Source organism: Episyrphus balteatus, chromosome 4 (genome assembly GCF_945859705.1).
Source record: "Episyrphus balteatus chromosome 4, idEpiBalt1.1, whole genome shotgun sequence".
Lineage (NCBI taxonomy): Eukaryota > Metazoa > Arthropoda > Insecta > Diptera > Syrphidae > Episyrphus > Episyrphus balteatus.
This window is the reverse complement of record NC_079137.1, coordinates 64097080-64117418: the sequence shown is the minus strand read 5'-3', so window position 1 is coordinate 64117418 and position 20339 is coordinate 64097080. Positions and strand designations below refer to the sequence as shown.

General features: G+C 32.6%; 1 protein-coding gene across 2 annotated transcripts in view; it reads left to right on the top strand.

Annotated features, from left to right (window-relative positions):
* LOC129918358 (protein Teyrha-meyrha) overlaps positions 1 to 13131 on the top strand; it is a 71002-nt gene extending 57871 nt beyond the window's left edge. Inside the window, exons 4-9 of one of the 2 annotated variants that reach the window (XM_055998837.1) lie at positions 11244 to 11491; positions 11560 to 11715; positions 11781 to 12000; positions 12069 to 12273; positions 12346 to 12628; positions 12890 to 13131. In XM_055998837.1, the coding sequence (XP_055854812.1) occupies positions 11244 to 11491; positions 11560 to 11715; positions 11781 to 12000; positions 12069 to 12273; positions 12346 to 12628; positions 12890 to 13090 (1313 nt within the window). In that variant the 3' untranslated portion in view covers positions 13091 to 13131. Of the gene's footprint in view, positions 1 to 11243; positions 11492 to 11559; positions 11716 to 11780; positions 12001 to 12068; positions 12274 to 12345; positions 12683 to 12889 lie in introns of both variants that reach the window. The other variant, XM_055998836.1, reaches the window with a different exon arrangement.
* The last annotated feature ends 7208 nt before the right edge of the window (positions 13132 to 20339 follow it).

The following is a 20339-nucleotide window of genomic DNA, read 5'->3' as shown; positions in this document are numbered from 1 at the left end:
GTAAAAAACAGTTTTTTGTTGCTCCTGAAAAGTTTATGCTCATGGACTTATGTCGTTTCTGAAATAAACGATTCAGTTAACAGACAATGAAAAATTTTCAACATACGCATCACTCATCCTCTACTACAATGAAAATAATCTATTCACTTGACTCGATGCTAGATTATTAGTTCCAAAGTAAACGCCTCCTTAAAAACCCAATGTTAAAATAGGGGCGGTAAATTTTGTAGATACTTGTTAAGCACGCTTCACACTTTAACAAGTACCAACCAACTGGCAAGAAAAATTGATAACTACTATCTACCGAAACAAATTACTGTGAACACAAATAATGATTAATTTATTTTGACAGAAAGAAGGTTGGTTACATAAACATTGTATGGCTAGCTTTTTGTTCCCTTCATCAATAAAAATATGCGGTTTCTTTGTAAATTCAATGTGTTTTCTGTATAAATTATAAATTTAAAAAAAATATTAAAAACGATTAATAATACGGCAGTAAAAAGTATTACACACTCTATAATGTGGGTTTCTACAGAGTTTAGTTCCCCTTAACATATGGCCACAGTTTTTGAAAGTTTTTGAATTTTTTGAATAATAGGAAGATTTTCATCTTTAATTAAGTGGATAAAAAAAATATGCAGAGATCCGCAGAAAACCATGCCGAAGTTTTATGTGTTTTTTTCTCCGTGTAAAAACAAGCATTCTTGACAATTTTTAAAACTTAAATTAAAGTTCAAGAACATTCAAGACCTTTTATTATGATTTGAACTCTTAACCATAAAATAACGTTTCCATTAAAAAATATTCAATAAACCCCTTTTTTCTCCAGTAAATATTTAATTAGTAATGCATTTAATTCCTCTCTACAACAATTACCCATGTATAAATCCATAAACAAGTGTCAAATGACACAACTTTATTACCCATCCACTATACCTACCCTTCTACAATTAAAACAATCATTTTTACCTTAAACAGTTCCAATTTACAATAATTACAATTCTCCTGACGAATTCCAGCACCCAACCACCCCCAACTCTATATTTCAAATGAATTCGTAACGGAAGCGAGACAAAGTTTACATTTCCCACAGCAAAAAACAACAACACTCAATCCGCTACAAAACTTTCAAAATTCCAAAAATATCCACAAAACATAAACACACTTTGTCAGACTTGCCAACAGAGTGAGGGCAGGGGCTTATAGGCGAGTTCCCCATGACAAAACATTTATAAGACAACCGAAAGGGTTAAACAAAACTCTATAATAACAAAATCCTTTCGCACAATATGCTCACATCCCTCAGATAGACCAAAGAGATGAAGAGCTCCCACAGAACTCTGCAAAACGATTAGAAATAATGATCGTAATTAAGAGATTCCTCTCCTTCTGCCTGCTTGTTTAAACGTCAAATACTCGTACAGTTCACAGTTATATGGAGCCATTTTGCCGGCTGTGTCATTTCGGAAAAAGTACCGTTCTCCGACTAGATTCACAAAGTATCTTTTATTGAAATTGAAGAGTGAACAAAAGTATCTCTCATTTTTGTTTTTGATACTGATGCCTGATGTTCGCAATGCTTAATTCCCCAAGCCTCGAGGATTGACACTCCGGGAATTTATATTTACAAAGTTGGAGAGTATCTTTTCATCCGTGATACGATGACGTTTAACCATTTGCGGATATGCATGCATTTCGGGGGGTTTGTCGAAAAGTCAAAAGAATGAGTCTCCAAGTTTGAAACAATGGCAACATCATTCTCGCATCTTGCAACGTCAATTTTTCGGGTAATGATTGTTTATTTGTTCGCGGCGATTAGTAGCATTATCGCATCACAGCAGCACGCTCTTAAGGAGCTATAAACACCATATGGATGCATGCTCAATTTCGGCAACGGATGAAGGTATAAATTCTATATAGCGTTTCATCTTTGCGAGGATTGAAAATTCCGGTCGCGAGCTATTATAATCCAATCTTGCGAACATGTATGAAAGAAGGGTAATATTGTTTCCCGATTTGTGTGTTCATTTTGTTTTGATTACACGATGGGTTGCGTTATAAGAATAAGAAAACCGGGTGGATGCATATTGTGCGCATCTATCCCATATCCAATGATTAGCTTCTTGCTTTCGACGTCTTTGTCTTCGTCGTCGTGTATCATCATCAATCGATTAAGTAAAGTGCCACTTGGAAAATAATCTTTCTTTTCTTGAATGGATTCCTTTGGAATGTTTACGGAAGTGTTTGTGCGGCGGATGGTGGCGCGGTGTAAAATACGAAAGAAGTGTTAACATGCGCGGGGGATATTTTCAAATATCAATAAAAATTCTAAAAAGATCAGGGGTCTCGAGGTATATCGAGGTTGAATGTTAAACAAATATACTAAAACAGGATGTTTTTTTTTTTTGTTGGTTGTTGTGGGGGAACTTTGGAGGCAACCCATAAAGAAACGATATAATTTTAAATTGAATGCTATAAATTTTCTTAAAGATTGGTTTCGGCAGTCGAGTCGTTTACGTGCGGTAAACGAGAATTGAGCTATTTATGGAGGTGTATTGGAGGCTATATCATCTATTGTGTGTTGCCGATATGGTATTTGTTATTTTTTTTATCTTGTTTTGTAATTAATTGATGATGCGCAATTGAGAATGATTTAGGGTTATTTGTCAAAATTGAAAGCATTTGAGGAATTTTTCTTTTTTTTTGTGATGGAATTCTCGAAAGGGGGAAAATAACTCAGTGAAATTGGGATTAGATCTTGACGCCACAATCAATTTGTTTGAAATTGACAATCTACATTTTTATGGTTTGAAATAATTCAATTTGCAAACGTACCTATATAGTTTCAAAAAAATAATGTCTAACAAAAAATGGCACCCAATTCTCTTTACCAAAATTCAAATCCGGGTTAAGCAAACTTTTAAAAATGGCGCCCAACGTGGAACACAAACCCATGTCGAGTTGCCACTAGCATTCCGCGGCCACTTCTCATGTAGTATAAAAGTGAAGCCACCGTGGTAATCTGACTCCCAAAAGAAACAAATGTTTGGAAAAAACTCCTCAAGTTGAGGAAATTAAAAATATAGGTCGGCCCGTATGCATAACAAATATTAAATACTAGCAATATGAAATTAATAAGTATAAACTAGGTTTAATATGTACAAAATGTGGATAAATAAAGTTCATACTTTACAATTTTTCAAGTGAAAGCATTTACTATTTTTTATGCATATGAACCATAATTCTTGAAAACTATAGCTAGGAAAGGTATGAGCCTTGCATTGTCCTCAGTCCATTTTCAACTAGGGAAACCTTTCAGCCTTGTAATTTTACCCAACTTTTATATTTTGCATTTTGATTTCAGAAAACACAGGTCCACATAGTAGCCCAACTGTCAATTTTACTTCTATAAATCTTTGTAGGTGCATCTTTTGCTTCTGTAAACTTGTTTAAGCAAAATTCTTAGTTTGGAGGTAGCTTTAGAAAAGTAGGGAGGGCACTCTCAAAATACGGGACTATCAGGCCGTAGCAAACAAATTCTTCTCAATGCAAATAGTCATCTCATTAGTCAATGAATCAACGACGAACAACCGTTCTGATATTTAAAAGTATTTGCGAGCACTGATGTCACGAATATAACTTGCGAATAGTTTCGCAGTTTACTTTCGCAAATGAAATATTAAATTTTCAGATATATCACTTCAGATATTTGCGATGCTTTTGCGACTAACTTCTGTCAATCTTTTATTAACATACCCGCCAATGTGGACGTAGATTACTTCCGTTATTTAGAAAATTGCCCACAAGTTACATTTAATAATATTCAAATTGATACTTGTAAAGTATACCATTTTCTTTCATTAGGTACTACATGAAGATTATTCTGTCGGACCAGACGGTATTCCTGCAGCAGTTTTGAAAAATTGTTGGTCAGTTTTATCTCTTCTACTTAAACTTATTTTTGAATTATCTCTCAAATTAGGTAAATTTCCTAGCATTTGGAAACAAGCGTTTATTACTCCTGTTTTTAAAAAAGGAGATAAATCCAATATAGTCAATTACAGACCCATATCTAAGCTGTCTTGTATTCCAAAGCTTTTTGAGCAAGTTGCTTGCGATAGCTTGGCGTTCCATTGTAAAAGAATTATATGCATTCAACAGCATGGCTTTATGCAAAAACGATCGACGGTTACAAACTTGCTTACTTTTTTACATAAGTGCTCAAATACGTTAGAAAGTGGACAGGAACTTGACTGTATCTTTACGGACTATTCTAAGGCTTTTGACCAACTCTCCCATGATATAATCAAATTTAAATTAAAAACTCTAGGTTTCCCTTTAGGCTTCGTGAATTGGATTTCTTCTTATCTTGAAAATAGATCTTATCAAGTGAAGTTCAGAGACGCTCTCTCAAAATCGTTCATCGCAAAATCAGGTGTTTCGCAAGGAAGTCATTTAGGACCTCTTCTTTTTATTCTAGCTATAAATGATGCCCCATTATTTATTCACCATAGCGAAATTCTCATTTTTGCAGATGACATGAAAATTTATAAAAGTATCAAATCGGTTAATGATCGGAGGCTTCTGCAAGAGGGCATTAATCATTTTTCTATATGGTGTAGTAAGAATAGCTTAGTTTTGAATCCAATAAAATGTCAGACAATGACTTTTTCTAAAAAACGTGCTCCTAGTTTGTATGAATATAAAATATCCCAACACAAATTACAGCGTGTTCAGAGCTTTAAAGACTTAGGGGTTAATTTTAGTTATAATCTTGATTTTTCCGAACATATCAACGTCATCGTGAATAAGGCCTTCTCTATGCTAGGTTTTGTGAAGCGTTGGTCAAAAGAATTTCAAGATCCTTATGTGACTCTTTCCCTCTACAATTGTTTAGTACGCCCCCACCTTGAGTACGCATCGCAAGTCTAGACTCCTTTTTACGAGACCCATAATGTAAGACTGGAATCAGTACAACGTAATTTCATTCGTTTCGCCGTAAAAGGACTGCCATGGTCTGATCCTTATAATCTTCCTCCTTATGAACATCGGATTAATCTCCTTCAGATTCAAACTTTGGCTCAAAGGAGGGTTAACAATGACATAATCTTCATTCACCAGTTAATCACAGGCGTAATTGATGCACCAAATTTACTTAATTCTGTTGGTTTTAACTATGGAGGGGGTGCTTATAGCCTCCGATGCTTGGATTTAATGAATATTCCACACCACACCGAACAAATTATGGCTTGCATGAACCTTTAACACGCATGTGTAAACTTCTAAATTTAAATTCAAACCTTTTTGATTTAAACTTTAATAAAAATAGTTTAAAAATAGTCTTAAAAACCAGTGTACCACGCTCATAAATGTTTGTGTTTATTTTTATGTCTTTTTTGTTGCTCAAGTAATTATTTTGTTTGTATTTCTTTAATGTTTGTTTTATCTAATATTGAATTCAATGTTTTTATCTTAGTGTACGTTTTTTTGTAGTTATTATTTGCTTACTAACTACTAATACTGCACTAAGTGATGAGCCGGATAACACAGTTTTGTGTTGGCAAATGGTCGCAAGACGGTGCTTGCTATATGCGCTCTTCGGCTATGAACTGATAGTGTAAGAATTTGCGAAATATGTATGTATTCACATATTTAGATTTTTGTGAAAATCACGTTAATTTTGTTTCACAAATTTATTGGGCAAAAAATTGTGTTTACTAACTTCGAATTTATTTTTACCATCAAGAAAACAAGCTATTTTGCACCAGTTAATAGAACAGTCGCATAGTAAAATTGCTTTCGCAGATGTTAGAAATAATTTCTTGAAAATTTATCAATTCTATTGAGTATTCGTGTGGCTTGATGATCTCTCAAGCCATATCTTAATGAGCTGGCGAAATGTAATATTGATACTCGAAAATGTTGGAAATTATAAAAAATTATTTTCATGAGTGTTCATAGCAGCTTTAGCTTTAGCACGGCATAATTTTTTTAATGGTTCGTAGAAATTGTTCGTAAATAACAGGATTTACACATCATCAATGCTCAATATCGTGCATTCGCAGATCTAAGGAATAATTGCAAATTGTTTGTAAAAAGCAAAACAAAATTCGTGTCGCAGATACAAGCAATACTCGCAAATGGTCCAAAATTTTCAGAAAACAATTACTTGAGCGTTCAAATAATTTTAAAAAAAGTGGGAAATAGATTTGCAAGCGTTGGCGGAGTTGTATTTTTAGACAATTTGGTAACAAGACCAGCCAACTATGCCCCGCAACAGCTCCATGACTTCTTGGCATGTTTATGAGAGGTTATTCCTAAATAAGAGCTTTCGCAATGTTTGATATTCATGAAATGCCTTCGTATGATGTAGTTTGAAAGGTACCATTTGAAAACTCGTGCAAACTACTCTTGATAATTTGCAAATATCAAACGAATGCATAAATATAAAACGTTGCGAAAACTGTTATTTGCGAAAAATCTTTAAGAAACATTCCAAGAAGTCATAGCGTTGTTGCGGCTTGGTTTGTTGGTCTTATTAGAAAATCGAAGAAAAAGTAGCAAAAGTATATTTTCGACCTGCATCTGTACCTGTACAGTCTCAAATGGCTTGGGAGGATTTGCGAAAATCATTTTCAAACCACTGTTTGCAGCATTTTCGTACTGAAATAAGCACCTGAACCTTTTTGATACTAATAGAAAGGATAATAATTCAAAGATTAAATAAAGCTTATAAAAAGTGGCGAATTAAGTGATAGACAATCTTTATAGCTCTTTTCTTGTCTCTGTTCAAATTGTGATATCTACAACAAACGAATAAGCATTCTTTATGAAATAATGGGAGAAAAAATCTGGCGCCCAACGCAGGATTTAAAATGAATACTCGCTACATTGTCCCCTGCCACATTAATTGTTTTTTTTTTTTCATCAAATTTCCACTTGCTACATGCAACATTCTCGATGACAGATCAAAATTTCCACTTGACCTATCACTTTATGCCCAAAAGTTAAAAAAATATCAATATAAAATAATTGCAGTGCATGTTTTATCCATTTTTCATAACATAACTCTCAACCATTCCATCATTCTAGATCCTTGTTATAATCATCACAGAGTCCTATTCAATTTCAACAAGGATAACATAAATTAATACACGTGTTAACACCGAAAAAAATCAACAAACAATAAAACGACGAAGAAGCAAACAAAAAAAAAACACAACCATATTTATTCCATAAAAGGGAAATGAGTTATGAGTTTTTTCCTACTTTCAAAACTAGGGTTGGTGTCCTTTTTGGTATATATATTCTTCCCCTTCTCCTCATCCCTATGATAAACTACACACACCCAGGATCCAGCCCGGTAGAGCGGCACAGAGTTATATAGAAATATGAGCCTCATATGCTTATACTTTCATCATGTGACTAATAGGGATTTTTATTGCAATTGCAAGAATAAATAATGTGGCCAGTATACAATGGAAATTGTGGAATTTTTATTAAAACGATATAACAAAACGATAACCAAAGATAATATCAAAACAATAACGCAATTCGCAATATTCAGTTTTTGTGTGTGGAATGAGAGAAAGGAGAGAGAACTTCCGGAAAATTAGACGGATGAATGAGTTCCGTCGGTTGGTTGATTTTTTGGCAGCCGGTGTCGGTAGTAGAATGGCAGGCGGTCGGTGCACGGATGTGTTCAACATTTTATGCGTATGCAAAATATTTCCTGCAATGATCGGTCGGTAGAGTAGGGTTTTGTAAAAAAAAAAAAAAGTGCAGGCAGGGTGTTAGGTGTGGTTGCAAAAATAAAAGCCAAAAACTTTTTGACGTCTATTCAAGCGCGTGAATTCCATTTTATTTTTGTGTGTAATGACGAGAGGCATATAAAAAAAACGGTATTTTTCCTGTTTACCACAGCCTGCAAACAAAATGCTGTTGACATTTAAACCGCGAACAACACAGCAACTCAACGAACTGTCAAAAAATGTGCCTGTCTTTCAACGCAAATCACACAATTTTTTGTACCTTTTTTTTTCATAAAACATTGTTTGGCATTTGACATGGAGGTTTCAGTGTTTTTTTTTTTTTTTATTTTTGTCAAAATGTGGCCATGTCGAAAACCAGTAACCTGCACTCTCTGTAACCCACTCCATGTGGCATCACTGCCACCGTCGTCACCACGGTTACCAACCCCTGCAAAAACCCAAGGACAAAAGCTGTCAAAAAATATTTATATTTAAATTTGACACACTTTAGCTTAGATAGAAAATTAGGCAAATTCATCTCTCAGTTGCGAGTAATTAAACTCTGTGAAATGAATAGATAGATATTCGGGGGATGACATCTGTTAACTGTTTGCTAACCTCATTTTGGGGTGAGTTCGTGGAGTACCACATGAAACAACTAGCTACTAAACTTCCTTACCTACACTCTACACACACCGAGAGACCAAGAGATAGAGTTTGTCATGTTGTTGTAATGTTTTTGCGAAATTATGCTCGTATACAGTTATTTCTCGTAGTTGTGCTTGTGTTGTGTGTTTTTTGGAAAACTCTTTGACCTTTTGACGTTTTGAAGTTTTGTGAAGGGTATGTTGGTAGAGAGTGAGTGAAAACGTACAATACACAAGGTTTTGCCTTGCAATTTGTTTAAATGATTTGCTTTTAATGAGCTTTTAAGGGAAAACAGTTGTTGTTGGTAAATTGTGTCTGATTTGGGGAATATGTATCTATATGAATTGTATTTGTGTGTGTGTGGTTGGTTTGGAAATTTGTTAGGTGAAAGATGACTTTGCACAGATTTTTGAAGTGATTAGCCGGGTGAGTTGAAGTGGAACATTATGCGGTGTGCTGTTATATAGTTATTAATTGCTGTTGAAAAATTATTTCGTTTTTCAAATGATTCGAGATGGGGGTAGAACTACAATAAGAGTGTATAGAAAACAGTTATACTATACGTGTAGGTAAAAGTATAGAATGGATTAGGTGGTGGATGCATAACAAATTGGATTTGGAAAATTAATTTTGATATTATGAAATGAATTATTATTGGTTTTATGTTATATAGAGGAGGGTGTTGTAGAATTGGGATATGATTTTTGTGGTGCAATATCATAGACGAAATCAAGATATATATAGGTACACACAGTTGGGTGCTTGTTATTAAAAGGGGTAAATGAGGTTATCAATGTGAGTAGTTAAAAACCTTACGTTACAAATTCATTAGATCTATTGAAACCCAGTCTTTAGTATTAAAATACTTATTTGGTGCTATAAATCAAATTTAAAATTATATATTTTCAAAGGTTTCACATTGGGAGCCATTTGAATAAATTCCTTCTTTTGCCAAAATTCATCATTTTGTTTCAATGTAGGTGTCGCTTTTAGTTTAAGATAATCAGATAGACAATATATTACATTACCTTGAAATAGAATTGCATCAGAAGAATTAAAGATCATGCTTTTAAAGTGTTTCTAAGACCGTAACAATTTAAATCATAATTAAAACGAATTTTCATAAAAGCTTGTACTGCTTAAAGTTTAAATATTAAATAATTTGTTGGCATCAATGAAATGAAACTCTTTAGCGTTTTTAGGGCAGTTATTTTTAAAAGATTTTTCAGATAGCTGGAATTTTTTGAAGGTTATTAGATATCAGGAATGATTTCAAATCAACATATGAAACACCAAACAAAATACATTTGCGTGATTTATTTGTTTTGAATCATACGTTGGGCGCCAATTTTTTGTTAAAATTCTTTTTAAAACTGTCAATTGTGGTGGTAATACGCCCCATTTTGCTTAAACTATTATATTTATATAGAATTCTGTCAATACATTTTGCTTAAACTATTGCTAATAATACCAAAAAGTGAGAGCCTTTAAACAAGTTACATATATACTTAAGATTGAAAAATGGATAGAGTTGTATGTACTTAAGTGGTTGAGGTAAAAACAATTGATTTTAAAGATTAAGGTTTGCATTGAAGCATATGAGCGCTCAATTATCAAAAAATCAAAAGAAGTTTCTCTTTTCGAGAAATTAAAGGCTTATATTTTTCGGAAAGTTTCAACTTCTCTACCAGTGCCCATTATGATCTGTAACTTTTGTCACTGGCGATAAAATATTTTAATGACTTTAAAATCCATTAAATCTCATCAAAATAATAAATTCGTTGCATAATTTCGATCATAATTTCTTAATTCATAAATTCTAAATTTGAAAGAAATTTTGCCTTATTTATGTAAGAAAATGGATTTTACAGTCGTTAAAAAACGTTTATCGTCAGTGATAAAGTTACGAAACAGAGGCCCAGGTCTCTAAAAGTCACATTTTTTGATAACGTTCGTTTTGAGGGTACTTTTGCAATCAATTCTAAGGCGTTAGTAAAAGATCGTGAGCCAAATCGTAAAGAAAACAGAATTGAAATGTCTCTGTTATTCTCAACCATTTTCACTTATATCCTCCCCAGAATCCAATATACTTTTATTATCGGGTTGGGCGCCATTTTTTCGACACATGTTAGACATCATTATTACTTCTTTGTTACCTAAAGTTCATTGAATTCAAATATAGCTAATCTTGTTTACCAAAATATAGCGAATGTATTAATCCAACTTGCATTTCCTCCAAATTGCATTACCCCAAACGCGTTGTGTCTTCAAACTTCAAGGACAATTAAATGCACCCTCACGTTTCAAATTAGATTGAACTTTTGACTGTCAATCGAATACTGTCACCCATATGCATTTTCATTCTAAAACTGTAATTGTCACCATTAAATTCAACGTTCGTTCACTCTTCTTTATTCCAAAATATGCATATCCATAAACTGCATCCTTGGTTTTTTGGTATTTCACTAATTCGTATCCCCCCATTTCTATTTGCCTTACCCCTGTGTTACACTTCAACAAAATGCAATCGCAACAAATTCCCAATGCAATTTGCAATATAGACAACAGATGGCGCATCGCATCATATCCATCCAATCCACCTTTCGCAACCTTCCATTTGACATTAGGGCCTAACTAAAATGGTTATTATCTGTTACAAGGTTCGTTGATTATTCACTACACAGGATGTAATGACCGTTAAATTTATTTTTCTCTTGTTGAGTTTTTGAAAATTTTTGATATGATTTTGTGTGTGATTTGTAAAAAACACAACAATTAATTCAAAAATAATTACTTATACTCACTCACATGCCTATTTTTTTGTTTTTGTAATTATTCCAGATGTCCATAGCAACAGTGGTGGCCAACAAAAAAATGGCAACTCTCGTGGTCATGTTCCTGATGTATGTCCGGTATGTGGCATCAAACTCACACCCGAAGAATGGAATTCACACTTCCTAACCGAACTAGATAGGCTTTATAAATTGAGCGCGGGCATGGAACGAGCGAATTTACAATCCAATTATATGTTTGCCCCGCCATGTCCTGCCCAGGAAAATGCCATCCGGACTAGTCACAATCGATGGGAGGTTAGTTATCTTTAAAAAAAAAAACATTGCATACTTAAAGGAGCTAACATTAATTTAATGCATTCCAGACATTCCAGAGAATACGAAACAATCGACAAAATCGCTTACGAATAAAAGTACGAAAACGAAAATACGGCAGCGATATGTACTTTTTGGATAATCTGTTTTGTAGTTCTTGTCCGATTTGCAAACGTAAATATTCTATGGACCCTACAAAAAGTGAGGTAAGTTTTGCATACTTTTATGCGGAAAATAGGGTAAATTTCTAAATTGTGCTGATTTTCAATAGGAAGAGCAACAACCTAAAGAAGAAATCGAAACGGTCGATGTAGAAAGTTGTAACGACGATGTTCCGGATTCCGGTTCGGAAATGAATAGTTCAAGTAGCGTTGGCAAGCTAGACGGAGTTCTCTACAGAACTGCATGTGTGATAAATAAGGAAAGTGCAGAAGATGATGTAACGAATTCAAACAACAATTGGGAATCAAACTCCAGTCCACATATCAGTGGTAAGTTTAATTTTTTCGAAAATAAACTTAATGTCTGGTTTCATCTCAACTATTTCTTTCACTTTCAGTGAAAAATGTAAATGAGCTTTCATCAACAACGCATCATTTCTACAATGCGGACTCGTGCGGCGAGGAACGAAGTTGCAATAGCAAAGAAATCGATACAAATACGTGCAATAATGACAGCGACGAAGACGTAATCGTTGACGATGATGATTCGATGAAAACTTTAAACGCAAAGAAGCGAAAATTCGAAGAAACCATGAGCAATAGGTTAGATCTTTTAGCTATTAACTTTCTTTCGAAAAAAAATCTTAAATATGATTTTTTACGATTTTCTGTTAGAAATGAAAACCATTCGCCTGAAGATGAGCGACCACGTTCTGAACCGCAAGTTACCAGTACTGAGCCAAATATGGATATGCCGAATAATAACAATAATAATATCAACAATAACAACAACAACAACAACAAATATAATTTCGAAGAGCTACGTTCGAAAATTCCGGATTCGGAAAATAATGGACCGGTATCGGCAACAGGGGGAGCTGCTGCAGCACAAACAGTTGTTGGTGGTGCTTCTGGTGGAAATGGAAGTGGAGGCAGCAATTTAATGCAGGACTCAAAGGTGGGGATAAGTTCGGATAAACCGGACGAAGAATACAAATGTTTCATTTGTAAGGTAAATTTTGCATTAAATTTTAGTTTCGCTTGCAATATCGCACCTCACATGCATGGCAAATTCCTTTTTTAATTTTGTATCTCTTTCTAACACATCAGCAAAATAATATTAAAACATGTACTTTTAAGTACTTTGAAATTTGACAGCTGTTAAATAAAAAATCTAACCAAAAACTTGTGTTTTTTTTTTGTCTTTTTCTTTCTCTAGACAGGTATAAAGGAATTCTCATCGGATTTTTTCCGCGGGCGGAATTTATATTTTCATCAAAGCTGTGCGAATGTTATGTCAACTTATCGATTAAGTAAAGATATTCAACAGCAACAACAACATCACCAGCAGCTGTTGCAACATCAGCAACAACAACAACAACAGCAGCAACAACAACAGCATAATGTATCAAATAATTAATTCTACTACTTTTTTTTCATTTTTTTGTTTAAATTATTAAAAAAAAAAATTGCACATAATTGTTTTATTTTTTTCTTCTTTAATATAAATTTTAAATTTAATTTTAATGTAGATTTTATTAGAAACTAATATAAAAAAAAAAGAAATTAATAAGTAGTTACTGCGGTATGGCTTTTGTGCGATAAAAAAAAATGTTTTTAATTTTAAGGTAAAACTAATAAATTATAGCCATTTTTTGGAATGGCTTATTGACAAATAAACGAGCTATTATAAATAAATTAATCGGTTAATATAATATTTAATTTTAAATTTAAATTGAAAAAAAAATGAAATAAATCAATAAAACAAAATAAAACAAAATTATGTAAACATGAATTTAGAAAATATAAACAAAAAAAAAAAAAAAAAAAAAAATAAAACAAAAACCACAAAAGTATATAAATCAATTTATTGTTATATTTAAATATGAGAAATAAAAATACTAACACGCAAAATAATTTAACAAATAACGTTTTTTTATACAAAAATAAATGAATTGATTAAAATTACAAGTAAGTATTAAAAATCTGCGAGTATAAATTATTTCCTTACAGACACGATGAAAATAATAACCTATTGGGAGCTTGTATAGAATCCCGTGGTGCAATGGTTATTGCAATGGAATATGACGCCAGAGGATTCAAGCTTTCAAAAAAAAAATCCAAGAACAATGTTAATGATTAATTTGTTAAATTTGTTACGAGTATGTGGTATTGCAAAATTTTTAATTTTAGGATGAAAATTTGGCAATAAGATGCGTCACAAACAAAATCTCAACTAATTTTTGAGTTGTGACCTCGTCTGAAGGATATAACAATTTTGATTATTTTTATGCCTATGAGCTATGACTCTTGGCTCTTGGGGACAGTACGAAAAAGTCACAAAATCAATAAAAATTCATACCTTCTTGGGATCAGTGACGAGGAAATGGAGGCTGTAAATCTTTTTTTTTTTTCATTGTAACGGATGTGAAATTACAATTTTTTTTTTTCCTAGTATCTGTAATGTGTACTATTCACTAAATAAGGTTTTTAATAGATTCAAAACAACTAATGTATTAAGTTCTTAATGAAAGTTAAGTGTAACGGGTGTGATGCTTGAAAATCGATTCAGTCAGCTTTGGTGTCTTTTAAAAGCCATATTGTAGGTACATTTTTTTATGAAAAGTAGTGTACTTATTTCGTATTCTATATGATGGAAAATTTGATTACGTTTGCAGTAAGCATATTTGAGGGTAACATACTTTTGTTACGGGTGTGACATTGTATGAAATTAAATTTCAAAACTCAAATACATACCTACTTAAGTTCTATTTACACAATAAATTAATAATTGAGGTTAGAATCTGAGTAAACATCTGAATAATTTATAATTTTTAAGTAACTTATTTCAATTTTGGAGAAAAAAGTTGGCCCACACACAATATAGTTAAATCAAGCGTCTTCAAAGTAGTTCATATGCTTGCTTTGATGGCTTTTTATAGAGATAATATTTTCCAATTTTTGACTCAAAAAATCCTCATTTTTTGAAATTTTTATTGTTGAGATACATACAAAAATTTAAACTAATATGTATCTAATAATTAAATTAAAAATTGTAGGCACTTAATTACCTAAATTGTTTTTAGTGTTTATGAATCTATTGCTGCAAAATGACATACTCACTAGGGCGTTGCGTTATTTTGAAATCAAGTTCCTAATAGTACAGGCAGTGGCGTAGATAGCTTTTTGCTAAGGGGGGGGGGGGGATAGATCTAGTTCGCAAATTTTTTTTTAAGTTTTAATAAAGCTTCTTTGAATTGTTTTTATTCTCTTTAAATTGGAGAAAGTTCTTTCGGTAGTTGACGTAGAAACCAGCAGTGTAGCTAATATCTTTAATAAAATATAAATACCAGGTCAACTTTTTTAGGTGCAGCTTTCGAGCGCTTTCAATGAGTTCATAGAGGAAGTATTTTTCCTTCTGTTCAAATATCTTTTCTGAGTTTTTAATTCTTCACACAGAGAAAAATATGACTAGGACCACCAAAATACCAACAGATTTCCTTATTGAACTGTTTTATGAAGAAACCTTATTAATATCAACAATTAACAAGGTTTTTTCATAGAGATTTCTTATTATTTTCATGTACAAAATCTTTCAAAATTTTTTGTAAAAATTTCATATTTTTTCCAACTTGGCACTAGAACAAAAATTGTGACCAATATTTCTATAGTAAGTTGGAATAGGTGATCCCGTACATGATCGTATTTTTTTTTTTATTAAAAAAACAAAACCGACTTCCATGGATAAAAACTGGGTTTTATGGTTTTTCTAAAGGTACTGAACAGGCACCAGCTTTTCAATACCTACAAAAAGAATTATCAAAATTGGTTCACTCGGTCCAAAGTTATGAGGTGACAAACACAAAAAAAAAGTACAGACGAATTGAATAACTCCTCCTTTTTGGAAGTCGGTAAAACAATTAGGAAATCCCGATTGTTTAAATAATATTTCCTTCTTGGATGAAAACTATAAGGAAATCTTATTGTTTTTGTTCTATTTTATGTGGTCTAGTTTTTGGTAAAACTCAACAGTTTCATTAAATTTTTTAGCTGCTTTGTCTATTTCAGACGAAGAATCCTTAGAAAGAACCGGAAACCCTTCTAGTGTGTTTTCATGGTTTGTACATTTTTCTCCAAGGCCCATTACATAGAAATCGATAAAAAGATTGAAAACAGTAACACGAAAATATTCTTTACTGTACTTTGAACCGAAGGGTTCGAACGATTCTTTTGTCGCTTCACTATTCTCATATGTTTAACGCCTATGTCAAGGATTTCAGCTTTTTCCCATATACAAAAAAACTTTCGAAAATGAGTCGTCTTCTGTCCGTTTAATTTTTAGTTGATCCCTTAAATCTTTAGCGAGCTCCATTGCTTGGACCAAGTCTAAATTCACTCTTTGAAGCACCGACTTAATGGCAACGAAAGTTGGTAAACCATATTTATTTATAACCTTTAAGCTAATCAAGAACTCGAAATCCATAGCGTTTTTTTCAAAGTGCGCTTCTTCAACTTATTTATTCATGACTGTTTATGTTTATACTGCACAATTATCGATCCCAATGGGGGGGGATATATCCCCCTGATCCCCCCCCTATCTACGCCACTGAGTACAGGTAAAATAGTACATAAAATTAAGAAATAAAAAAAAAATTGTTACACTCATGAAACTTGGCAAAAAGTTTGCTTTTGGGATAAGAACCAAGTACAAAAAAAGTCTATAAAAAAAGGGGTGGAAAGGTTTTTATCGCGGACAAGAGGGAAAGGGTGTTTTTTTTCGAAGAGACAGTAAAATCTGCAATTGGTCCCAAAATGCCAATGATTCATTTTATTTATAGTTTGGATGACAAATTAAACATTTATAGATAAGTTCTTACACGTTTTACGCGAATCATTGGCTTTTTGGGACCAATTACAGATTTTACTGTCTCTTAAAAAAAAAACACCCTTTCACCAAATTTTTTTATGAAAACTCTTTATTCTTGCTTTCTATCCCAAAATCAATGTTTTTACCAAATTTCATTAGGGTGACCCATCTTTTTTGTTTTCACTCAAAAAAACACCCTTTTAACCATGATATTTTTATTGACACCTTAGATTCTTGTTTTTCACCTTAAAAGTAACATAATTGCTAAATTTCAACAGGGTACCACTAATATTACTCTAGTATTACACACTTTTTCAAATATACCCATATTTTCTTTACTTCTAAAAAAAACACCCTTTCACATAGAAAAAATTTATAGACTTACATTATTCGTAATTCCCATGGGAAAGAGGACATATTTAATGAATTTCGTAGGCGTCTTAACGGGTCATAACCTACTAGGATACCACAAAAAGAAAATGGGGCTTTGTACGGATGATCTATGCAGAGGCTGCGGTAATGAGGACGAACAGGAAAACACTGTTCACTTCCTCTGTCACTGCCCAGCACTCTGTCGCACTAGGAAAAAATTCTTAGGAAACTACTTCTTTAATGAATTAGAAGAACTATCGGAACTCTCAGGCAATAGCCTACTGAACTTTGTCAAGTCCTCCAAATGGCTCGAACAACCATAGCATTCATAGGTTAACACTTTTTTTTTTTTTTTTTTCATGAAGTTACAATACTTCAGGGTATCACAAGGGATCTACATTGATCTAAGTGTGACGGTAACAATATCAACTGTCAGCCCACATAACCTAACCTAACCTAATGAATTTCGTAAGGGTACCATTTATACCATTGATGTTATGGGACTTATCGCGGATTTTTCCCTATTTCCCAAAAAAACACCCTTTAGCCTAAAATCGGGTTCGGGTTCGGGTTCTTGGTTTCTGTTATAAATGAAACATTTTTACCAATTTTCATTGGTGTAACAATTTTTTCCTAGTTTTTGTGGTACTAATTCCGAATTTCATCATTTCTTAAAAAAAAAAAACACCCTTTCACTCAAGATAATTTTGTACACTTTATAGATTCTTAATTCTTATACCAACCAAAACATTAACACCAAGTTTTAAAAATTAATAAAATTTAAGTCAGCTGTTATGATACCTTCCTCACACACAACTTAACCCATCAAAAAAACACCCTTTCACCAAAAATCATTTTGAGAACTTTATGAATCTTTTGTCCCTGCTTTATTTAAAACCTTCATCCCGAATTTTATCAGTGTAGCATGTTTTTCACATGGGTTTCGGTTATATTTTACTTGTTGAAGTCAAAAAACAAGCACCTTTGTTTTTAATCGGCAATTACTTTTCTTAGAGCAATCTTATTGACTTTATTTTTATGTCATTAGATTCAACATCAAAAAATACCTTAAAAACATGTGTCATATGATGATATTCGAAAAACAATTTTTTTCAGTATATTTTTGACCTTCACCCGTCTTGTCCACGAAAAAACACCCTTCCACCCAACCTTTTTTTATAGACTTTTTTTGTACTTAGTTCTTATCCCAAAAGCAACCTTTTTGCCAAGTTTCATGAGTGTAACAATTTTTTTTTTATATTTTGATTTTATGTACTATTTTACCTGTACTATTAGCAGTGGCGTAGATAGCTTTTTGCTAAGGGGGGGGATAGATCTAGTTCGCAAATTTTTTTTTTTTAAGTTTTAATAATGCTTATTTGTATTGTTTTTATTCTCTTTAAATTGGAGAAAGTTCTTTCGGTAGTTGACGTAGAAACCAGCAGTGTAGCTAATATCTTTAATAAAATATAAATACCAGGACAACTTTTTTCGGTGCAGCTTTCGAGCGCTTTCAATGAGTTCATAGAGGAAGTATTTTTCCTTCTGATCAAATATCTTTTCTGAGTTTTTAATTCTTCACACAGAGAAAAATATGACCAGGACCACCTAAATACCAACAGATTTCCTTATTGAAATGTTTTATGAAGAAACCTTATTAATTGTTTATATTAATAGAGAGAGATTTCTTATTATTTTCATGTACAAAATCTTTCAAAATTTTTTGTAAAAATTTCATATTTTTTTCAACTTGGCTCTAGAGCAAAAATTGTGACCAATATTTCTATAGTAAGTTGGAATAGGTGATCCCGTACATGATCGTATTTTTTTTTTATTAAAAAAACAAAACCGACTTCCATGGATCAAAACTGGGTTTTATGGTTTTTCTAATGGTACTGAACAGGCAACAGCTTTTCAATACTTACAAAAAGAATTATCAAAATTGGTTCACTCGGCCCAAAGTTATGAGGTGACAAACACAAAAAAAAAAAGTACAGAAGAATTGAATAACTCCTCCTTTTTGGAAGTCGGTAAAACAATTAGGAAATCCCGATTGTTTAAATAATATTTCCTTCTTGGATGAAAACTATAAGGAAATCTTATTGTTTTTGTTCTATTTTATGTGGTCTAGTTTTTGGTAAAACTCAACAGTTTCATTAAATTTTTTAGCTGCTTTTACTATTTCAGACGAAGAATCCTTAGAAAGAACCGGAAACCCTTCTAGTGTGTTTTCATGGTTTGCACATTTTTCTCCAAGGCCCATTACATAGAAATCGAGAAAAAGATTGAAAATAGTAACACGAAAATATTCTTTACTGTACTTTGAACCGAAGGGTTCGAAAGATTCTTTTGTCGCTTCACTATTCTCTTATGTTTAACGCCTATATCAAGGATTTCAGCTAATTTTTCCCATATACAAAAAACTTTCGAAAATGAGTCGTCTTCTGCCCGTTGAATTTTTAGTTGATCCCTTAAATCTTTAGCGAGCTCAATTGCTTGGACCAAGTCTAAATTCACTCTTTGAAACACCGACTTAATGGCAACGAAAGTTGGTAAACCATATTTATAACCTTTAAGCTAATCAAGAACTCGAAATCCATAGCGTTTTTTTCAAAGTGCGCTTATTCAACTTATTTATTCATCACTGTTTATACTGCACAATTATCGATCCCAATGGGGGGGGATATATCCCCCTGATCCCCCCCCTATCTACGCCACTGACTATTAGGAACTTGATTCTCGAAAAAAAACCCTAAATAACGAATTTAACACAGCTATATTTAGGTTTAAAATGTTTAATGTCGAAGAACTGTGGCAACCCTATTTGAAATTGTCTATCAGTTATTATTGACGTTCAGTATCAATCAATTAATAAATTGATATTTTATTAACTATCACTAATAGGGTTGATAATATACAAAAGATTGCCATCCAAACAAAGATTTTTCTAATTAAAGTCCAAAAAAATTGACGTGAATTTTTGTTTTGCTGTTAAGTGAATTTAAATTAGACATTTTACTGACGATACTATTTTCCTATGTTGTCATCTGAAAAATATCATATCATGTCTAGAATAGCAGCTGTATCAGCATAAAAATCTATTGCAAACAATAATTCCAGCGTCTGAACTTCTCCAAACGTTTACTCCCACCCACAAGGAAATTTAATGTAAACATAAGGTAAACGCATTTATGCTATACTTTATCACAGTTGTTGTTGTTTGTATCTATCTATTCGAGTAAATTAATTTAAAAATAAACTGGAAAAAAAAATATTATCATGCCAAAAATAACTCAATTGACACTTATTAATGCTAAGCGAATGAACAATTTCTATCAGTCTTTCAAGCGTTCTCGATCAGTTAACAAGTGGCGTTTATAAATTCATAAGAGAATACAATTTTTATTTTGCAACAAGTGCATATTTAACT